This window comes from Bactrocera tryoni, chromosome 4 (assembly GCF_016617805.1).
Source record: "Bactrocera tryoni isolate S06 chromosome 4, CSIRO_BtryS06_freeze2, whole genome shotgun sequence".
Classification (NCBI taxonomy): Eukaryota; Metazoa; Arthropoda; class Insecta; order Diptera; family Tephritidae; genus Bactrocera; species Bactrocera tryoni.
In genome coordinates this window covers 17,437,582-17,447,681 of record NC_052502.1, presented here as the reverse complement: position 1 = coordinate 17,447,681, position 10,100 = coordinate 17,437,582, and the positions used below count along the sequence as shown (strand labels likewise).

Genomic DNA, 10,100 nt, shown 5'->3' with positions numbered 1-10,100 from the left:
TGTAACAAGAAAAAACGTTAACTTCATCTACACCGAAGCTGTAATACCCTTTACAGCTGCAAATTTTTCTTAGAATAACTTGATTTTGATCCGTCAGTTTATATGGCAGCTAAACTATATACTATTATCAGCCGATGTGAACAATTTCTTCTGAGATTGTTCTGTTTCATTGGAGAATTATCCCATCTAAATTTTTTAGTGCGTCCATATAGGAACTTGATTTTGGTAATTCAGTTGATATGACAGCTATAGTGGTGCAATATCAGCGATTTCGAGCAACTTATTGGAGAGAAAATTTGCCCAATTTTAGATCAATATATCGAAAACTAAGGGACTAGTACAGGTATATAAAAGTAGACAGACAGGCATAGCTAAATTGACTCAGATCTTCAAGCTGATCATTTATACATATAATTTATATGGTATTCGACGTTTCTGGGTGTTACAAACTTGGTGGCAAACTTAATATACCCTGTTCAGGTCGATCTTCTTTCCTCATTTGTAGAAACTACAATCTTTTTAACCCCAATCAACGATTTAAAGAAGTATTAGACATTTCAAAAAACAATTTTATGAAGATTTGCCACTGGCTACTGATATGGAAAATGTTGACGAGATCTTGAGACAGTTTACGTTCAAGTTTTATAGCATAGTTTTAGGCGCAGTGGCAAAAACTTTTCCGAGAAGTCTGACTCATCTCTCATCATAAGTACAAGTATCACTTTACCCTATATCATTTCACTAAAAAAGATAATAAAAGATTGTTTAAGAACAATTAAGCAGGGAATACTGCGTCTGATTATAACATAGAAAATATATATAAGTATTTTAATTTATCTTCCAGTATGCATTGCTGAACTGGTGCCCGCTTTGGGTCTCTTCATGTCACTCATCGGTGCGCTGTGCTCCACTGCCTTGGCCCTGGTATTCCCACCGATGATAGAGCTACTGATTAAACGCGACGATAATAAAGGACCCGGCGTTTGGTTGTTCACCAAAAATATTGTCATACTCATATTGGCCTTGATGGGCTTCTCGACTGGCACTTACGAGAGTTTATCGCAAATCGTGACACATTTTAATGAAGCGCAATAACATTTACGGAGAACTCTGAGAAAGTGTTACTCGAATAGGTCTGCGTACATATACTATATAAGTTTACAGTATACACACATGCATGCATACCCACACACGTGTGTGTGTGTGTGTGTTTAGTTGTAGTTACAATAAGTTTGGGAATTTATTAGACTAGATTTAGCGTATTTAGAAAGTGATTATAATGTCTATGTGCCAATGTGATTTTTAGTGTTACACGATACTTCAGATATCAACTATAATCATTACTTTTTTGAATGTATATCATTTATATTTATAGTGTTGATTTCACAAAATATTAAATAAAAGCAGTAGGTATTCCTGTCAATAAATAAAGTGAGATCGTGGAAATATTGCGATCACATGACTAGTTTTGTATACCAACAAATGTCAAATTTTGGAACCACCAGTTTTTTATATGTAAGTTAAAAATAAAGCTTTAAATATATATTAATAAAAAATATTTTTTATTAAACTTATCTGTTTATATACATACTTATGCCTTATTGCATATGAAATGTAAGAAGATTTTTAAACGTATATCTATTTTTAAAATATTGATTTCGATGCCAAACTTCGTGAAGATATTTTGTCAAATAAAAGTTTTTCCATACAAGGACATGTATTTGATCGTTCAGTTTGTAAGACAGCTTTGTGGAGAGAAAAGGACGCATGACAAAGCAATATTTCAACACTTGGAAGGTATTAGGTTGCGTATATACAGACGGACATGGCTAAATCGACTCAGTTCATCACACTGATCATATATATAAGTACATATACAAGCTTTTGTCCGGAAAGTAATAAGACTAAGTTGATTAAACAAAATTTATTGAATTAAACGTTACAATTCTTTAAAAACTTTCAAAATAGACTCCTTCTGCGTCGATGCAGAGCTGTCAGCGCGATTTCCAAGCATTGAAGGCGTCAGGAAAGGTATTCTCCGGAATAATCTTAAGAAACCAGGTGCATACTGCTAGGATCCCCTCTTTTATCTCAAAATTCTTGCCTTTCATTGGCCTTTTCAGGCAAGGAAACAAAAAAAGTCCGGCGGGCCAACTCTGGGCTGTGGGGCGGCTGCGAAAGCATTGGGATGCTGGCTTTAGTTAGGCCGTGTGAGCCGGGGCGTTGTCGTGGCGCAACTACCGATCGGCTGCGATGTCTTGTCGGACCCGATTGACCCTTTGTTTGAGCCTCTTGAGGACTTCCACGTATAACTTGGCGTTGACGGTGTGTCCAGGAAGAATAAATTCATGGTGGACCATGTCTTTGATGTCAAAAAAGACAATGAACATGGATTTGCTCATTCTTCCTTTTTTGGGCGAGGAGACGCAGTCGTCTGCTACTCGGAAGATTGCCTCTTTGTCGCGGGATCATACTCAAAGATCCATGATTCGTCACTGGTGATTACGTTAAACAAAAATAGGGAGTGACTTTCACACATCATCAAATTTTCGTTGAGCACTTCCACCTCTGCTCTAACGCACGCTGCATTTTCCGCTTGCACCACTCACAGAAATACGTCGCGCGAAAATGTTTGTCCTGACTCTCCAGGTGCTTTGGCAACTGACCAGCCACTTGTTCCTTAGCTATGAACGCCCTCTATGAATCCAGTCGGTGCGCGCACGCACCGAAGTAAAGTCGCGGGGGAAGACAGTCAGTCTTATTACTTTCCGAACAAACCCGATTATTTCCGAACAAACCCTGTATATCTCATTCCATTCAAAATTTACTTTCAACAATTTTTGTTTGTTAATATACATTTTTCATAAAAAACTTTTCAATAAAAAAACTGAAATTGAATAAAAAAAATTAGTTTAGAAAAATTTCCCTTTTTTTCATAAAAAGTGTCTAAAATATTCAACGTATATTTAATAGGTCCACTGAAAAGTCCCCTGCCGTAAAACAATTTGTTTCCACAAAATTTGAATTTTATTTATTCAACATAGTTCCTTTCAAGGGTGATACACTGATGATAGCGACCCTCCAACTTTTCGATACCATATACGATTTCTCAGCCTGTGGCTTTTCAATTAAACTGTAAGAAAAATCGTAAAAATTAGATCGACTGGCTATTTTTTAAAAGGAAATACTGTTTCTCAATAAAAAATAATAATGGATGTGAGTTTTGGAAAGAATGACCCATAAAAGTACTTGGCCTTGATTGATGGCAGCTTTATCCTGTATTGTTCTGATATAAGCGGTTGCGATCACTGAGCAGCTTCTTGGGGACAAGTTATCTTATGTGCCGTTATGTGCGTTCACGCTTACAAATATCGTATTCTCTTTTAACTTTTAGAAATTTAGTGATTGCATTTTGGTGGCGATTTGTTTCCCACATTAGCTTCACCTTAACACATGGTTTTTATTATAATCTGCCCTTCATTTGAGAGTTCCGTTCCAAGACGCAATTTACTCGTAAGCTTAAATTTTTTTTGTATTTCAAAAACTAGCCGTGAACTTATTATACTTATTTCTTAAGTTGTTTTCAATTTCAATAGCTGTCAATTTTGCTGAAAGTGTGTCAACGCTGCTGCACTCCGGAAACAACCTTTAACCTGTGGCGTTTGTCTGGCTAATGGTGCTTTATCTTAAGTGAGTGACTGAGCGAAAAAATAACAAACTCAAAAACAAAAAAAAAAACTATTATCAGCTATTATTTTTTATTGTACTATGTTATAACGTCAATGAGGTAGCCGCTTAGTGTTTTGTATTGAAGTCAACTCACTAACTTTACAGCTACTTTCAATTGTCAAATTCGTGACAAGATAGCAAGGAATGAATGGCAGTTAATATATTGATATATAAATATATATACATATATATATATATATGTATATATTCAACAAAGGTCGGGTCTACCTAACAGGAACGGACCCAGATTTTTTATCCGGTCTGCCAACTCAGAGTTCAGCCGCTACAATAAGCTAGATACTATAGGAATTCGACTTGAAAAATTTCTTCAGAGATAACCACACATATCATATTTGTATATAAATATATGTATTGTTTTTTATTGAAACGTAATAAATGATGGTTTTACATTTCATTGAAATTGCAACTAGTGATAAATTTAAACTAACAAGCAATATTTTTCTCAATGTATGAAGTAAAACAATAAAATCTTTTTAGGGTTTCCGACTTTTGCTTCTGGGTGTTTCGTTTCAGTAAATTAAAAATATTGGAATCGATTATGGTGAAGAGTAAACTTCTACGGATACAACATTTAATTGGAAAAATTTACAGGTCACTATGGTAAACCACAGTTTTTTTGTTAAAATATTTTTTTTTATTCAACATAGTTCGCTTCAAGGATAAAATACTTATTATTGCGATACTCCAACTTTATGGTACCAATTTTGTAGTATGATTTGTTCTTTTCTTCTCAATTTTCGGCGAACACCTTTGCATTCGATGAAGAATTCATGGATTTTTGCCAATGTTTTTACTGACTTGAAGCAGACTTTTTACTCTTCAAATTCAGCCGTTTTTCGTTCTTCGAACGGTGTAATAATGCTATGTAATACACATTGTTGTTGTTTCCACCTTTTTAAAGGCATTCACTAAAAGTTATTCCGTACGCATCCCAAAATACAGACGCCATAATCTTGCAGGCCGACTGTTGCATTTTTCCACGCTTTGGACCTGGTTCATCGTATGCAGTCCACTCGGATGACTTCGGAGTGAAATGATGTATCATTCATTGTCACACATCGACACAAAAACTGGAGTTTATTACGCTTGAACATATTCAAACACTGCTCCGAATCATCAACTCATCGTTGTTTTTGGTAAAAAATGACCTCGCGCGGCTCCCACTTTGAACAGAGCTTTCTCATGCCCAAATATTCACGAATGATATGATGTTCACGTTCAGTTGATATCTTTAGAGTACTTGCCATTTCCAACAACTTCACTATAAAGTCATTCAAAATTATTTTGTGAACTTTTTTGACATTTTCGTCGGTAACAGCCCCTTTTGGTTCTCCACAGCGTTTATCGTCTTCGGTGCTCATTTCACCATGTCTTGTTCTGTTTTATTGGAGAATCATCCCATCTAAATTTTTTAACGCGTCCATATAGGAACTATAGGAACCAGCCCTTTATGGTTGATTTTCCTGGGCCAGTGTTGGAAAACTTGTCATCAAGCAAAGTTTGAGCTTTGAAGGTATTTTTTCTCGTCAAAAACGTTACCAACATGTGAAGTTCCTTTTTAACCACTTCATTCAATTTGATATAATTCATAAACTAATGATCCGACAGCTACTAAGGTTTTTTTTTGAAGATTAGGTCTAAATGATAATGTGAATTTAGTTCTAATAGCGCTATCTATGTGTAAAGAGAAGGCCGGGCTTCTGCTTATAATTTGATAGATGTAGGCCAGTCTGAGTAAACCTACTCTATGATATACTTTAGGTTACGGCTTAAAGAATAAAATATGGCGCTATCTTACAAGGGGAGGGAACATTTGGTTGCAATAGCAGCATCTTTCTAAAACCATTTTAAGATAGACTAAATAAGTATCAGAAAGATCCTAGTTTCTTATTACGACTATGGGTAACATTTTAAGGTTAAAAATTTCAGAGTATGCTTTCTAAAATTCTGGTTCCTTATTGTTGAAAGATTATATTTCCAGCTAAACCATGTTTACGAGAACGGAAGATCACCGAATCGACGCCATTCAATCTTTCCACATCTACTACAATATCTAAGTTGCTCAAAGGAGAGTATGGGCATCTCATCAGTTATACTTATAATTCAACGAAAAAGAAGACGCTCAAGCTTTTTGTCTCCTATGCTGCTGTTGGTGCTGTAGAAAACTCTTATTAATTTTAAAAGTAATAAATAATAATTACATTACAAATGAGACGACTCGGGAACGGAAACGTATCACAACCGACGAATAGCGCAAAAACATAACGATGATATTTACGTTAGTGGACAATTTAAAAATAGATGAACTAATTAACATTTGTTTAAATACCATAATTATTTAACGGTTTTGTAGCTCTTATTTATTAATTGACGCAAAGTATTATGAGCAAAAATTATATTTAATTTGATGTAGTTGTAACCTGATCGGACATAGTCGTGAAAAGCAATTTTCCAGAAATATAATTTAAATACATATGTACAATTGTGTCAACACGAAGAGTATTCTTATAAAATCCCCGCGATTACTAATAATGCAACAGAAGCTTTATAATCAAATGACGTCTGGGTAGTGCTGCCACGTTCTCCATAACCGCATTTGACTAGTGAGCGTGCTTTAAGTTCTGCGCTGACAGAATCAACTCAACTTCAATTTGACAGATATACAGTATTACCTGGATATGAACACTATACGGAAATCATGCTGTTTTCAATAGTTAAATGTTAGTTTACATAACAATTTCAGAAAACTGTTACCACTACGTAACCTCTACGGTTCGATGATTTTTTCGCACTAGTTCAATTGTTTTTATTTGCAGCGATTTCCTCTCGGTGGACAATATATTCCTTCAATTTAAAATATTCGAAAAAAATCCAACAACTGTTCGGAGTCGGCTTAAAATTTTTGTCGAAAATAGCCAAGACACGCACCACACATGGGAGTAGAAGTTCGCTGAAGCGTAAATCAATGTCGACGGTTCTGACAAATGAGCAGCTTTTTAGAGAGAAAAGGACGTTTGCGAAATTTCAGGTCAGGTTCGACAGTCTTACCCCACGGCGCTCAAGAGCACAGCGTATCAAATCAATGTGGCTCACAACAAATGCCTAGCATTTTCAGTACCAATTGGCACTGTGGAATGGACACACTAACCATCTTGGTAGGGTTCAAGGCGCATCTAAAACCTCTGCCGCACTTTGTGTCCGGCACCCACCCAGTTACAATGCAATTCCACATTCAACTAACAAAGCTTTAGTTTTTCCGGTATTCGGGTTGTAACCACAACCATCACAATACTCCCCGAGAGGTCAGTTCGCAAGAGCAGGTTGGAGCAAACTCCAAGGGCTACTGCTCCCCGTGGTAGCAGAATTAAGTCTCCGGTAAGACCACTACCAATTGAGCTTCCATACTGCTCTGGACAGAGAAACACAACGCGTCATGCTTTCATCTATATAAATTTATATTGTGTACATCTCGGACATTTCCTTTCGGGTACTACGACTTCGTACCAAATTTAATAACCTATTGAGAGTGTACCAAAATATTAACTATATGGTCAACGAACTTTTGAAAGGAAAATGCTGTACTGGGTACATATGTATGCTTACCACTATTTAATTTATTTATTTGTTATGCTTTTAAGCGGCATTCTAAATGGCAAACTTGTTTACACACAATTTAATTTGCGTAAATTTACTACTTGAACGATATTGCAGCAATAATCCAGGAAAAATTTCTAGCAATTCAACGACTTAAAAGTAATTAAAACAAATGGCAGCCGAAGCACGCTTCTGTAAGTGGAAAATTTTCAAGTGTTAAAATATACATGAATGTACTTCCATTGCCCCACCCGCTGGGACATTTTGCCACGTACATATATTTACCCACTTTGAGCGACATTTCTAAAGTGGCCATGTCAACTTTAAAATACTTTTATTTAACAGGGCGTACTTATTTTGACAGATAATATATTTTACATTACTTGCAAAACTAACACCTGGTATTAATGCGACTCACGTGGAAAGCAACAACACCAATTTAGCAGTTAATATGGCAATGAAACGTGAGTCGGTAAAACAATGTCCGAAGAAAAAGTATTGCAAATAAATGAGGTCCAAATTAGTTTAGTAAAACTATAGTTACCGCACATTATTTCCAAGTCTTTATCATGCCTAAGCGAAACAATAATAGAGGAACTATCGGAAATGAAGATAATGACATTTTAACAAACTTTTGCAGACAGCTGACAAAAAATATGTTTCCTTATTTTGTACTAGTAACTGGGATGCTTTGGCATAAACGAAACGAACTATCAAAATTTTGAAATTGAAAATGAAATCCTTCTCTTTATACCCTGAAAACAAAGTCTATAACGAAGTTTATAACAACTAAAAGGAAACGTCGGAGACTCTATCAAAAATTTATTGAATTTTTTTTATTGAAATTGAAATGAATTTTTGATGACTCATGTCCAGCTCTTGACCGATGCTACGGCTGCTACTATGCCGGTCTCCTTCGACCAATTCAGCGATTTTATCGCAATTTTCGACGACAGGCCTTCCGGAGCGTGGCGCATCTTCGACCACCTCTACACCAGAACGAAAACTTTGAAACCATCGTTGTGCGGTGGAAATGGAAACTGTATCGGGTCCATAAACTGCACAAATTTTATTGGCGGCTTGAGATACATTTTGCCTTTATCGTAGTAGTAAAGTAAAATATGCCGTTTTTTCTCTTTATTTTGCTCCATGTTTGCGACGCTATAACTCACGAACGACTTAAAAGAAACGACGTGTTAGCGCGTGAAATGAGCTTTCCAAGAAGGTATAGCATGACCCGATGCGACGAATAAAACTAGAACTACGCGCTTTCAGCGCCAACTAGCGAAAATACCGCAAGACTTTTTTGACAAACTATTATTATATCATACAAATGGTAGGTGATCAGCGTGACAAGCTGAACCCATTTAGCCATTTCGGTCTGTCTGTATATATTTACTCTAACACACGCACACGTGCTTTTCTCTCAAAGGACCCAACCGCCGATACTGGCTTTAACAAGTATGTAGTTGCCAAACAAACTGAACGGTCAAAGTGTAGTTCTTGTAAGGTATAATTTTTATTTGACAAGATATCTTCACGAAATTCGACATGGATCATTATCCAAGTATGATAAAACAACAATCTTCGAAAATAATTTTAAACGAAAACGGTATTTCACCTTCGTTGTAACCGAAGTTAAATTTTGTTCTGCTTTTTTTCTTGTTTTCGTTCATGAAGTAATTTTTAATTTAAAATTTAAGATGGCACAAAGAGCCGGTGTCAAAATTGGACAATGGGCGTGGCACCGCCCACATTTAGGTGAAATCTCAAATACCGGAACCTGCTCGTCCGATTTCAAACAAATTTGGTTGGTAGTACTTATTTGACATTCTTATGTTGCAGCGCGAAAATGGGTGAAATCGGACTATGACCACTCTCACTGCTCGCATATGCAATTTTAAATACCACCTGTCGTTTCATTTTAACTAACACAGATTAAGCAGTAAGGAATGTATTGGTATCAAACTTTGCGCCATCCCGATTTGCCACCTCAAGCCATGACACGATAGCAGCAGGACAGTATCCACTGATTTTACAATAAGCATGTTGCGCGCCTGATAGATAGGAGGAGAAGAGATGCTGATGGGCCTAAAGTAATTGGCTGTAACGTGGGGGCCCCTACCACATTTCAGGAGGAACGTATGACTGACTCGTCTCCAGGTCCCCGGGATGCAACCCAGTCTTATGCAGTTCGCTTAGATATGTACCAACCAGCCGCATGACACCTTAAAAGCCTGCTCCAGCTGTGCCGGTGTGATTCCATCTGGTCATGGGAACTTGAAAGGTTGAACAAATTCATCGTCCAGGTCAAGTGCCGTTCATCCAGAAGCTCGACAAAGGTTGCGCAATCATGTTGCAGTACTCCGAGAGATATCCCTGCAAAGAACGTATTGCTCGGGAAGTGAACATCAAGGAGCATCCGAAGTGTGTATTGACTGCTTAGGGCCCACTTCCCGTTTGCGTCCTTAAGATAACCCGGAGAGACAGGGTTCTTAGCGAGAACATGTCTAAAACTAGAGGACTCTCCACTTTTTCGCAGAAACTTTTCCATGAGGTCCTGTTTGCGTTTCTTAACTCAGACTCAGACCCAGTCGTCAGTTGTCCCACTCTGCAAGCCTTGTTGAATAAAAGTCTGCAGGATTCCATGATATCCGAGAGTTTTATAGTCCACCAGAGAGGTTTCCCTCTATTCTTCGGCGTTTCCAGTGGACAGGAGCTCTTCAGTGTCGATGGTGACTAATGAGTCTAAGAGA

At 37.0% G+C, this 10,100-nt stretch overlaps 1 protein-coding gene across 1 annotated transcript in view; it reads left to right on the top strand.

Moving 5' to 3' along the window:
- LOC120774956 (proton-coupled amino acid transporter 1) overlaps positions 1–1,531 on the top strand; it is a 23,929-nt gene extending 22,398 nt beyond the window's left edge. Inside the window, exon 6 of the mRNA XM_040104841.1 lies at positions 845–1,531. Within this exon, the coding sequence (XP_039960775.1) occupies positions 845–1,095 (251 nt within the window). The 3' untranslated portion in view covers positions 1,096–1,531. The remainder of the gene's footprint in view (positions 1–844) is intronic.
- The last annotated feature ends 8,569 nt before the right edge of the window (positions 1,532–10,100 follow it).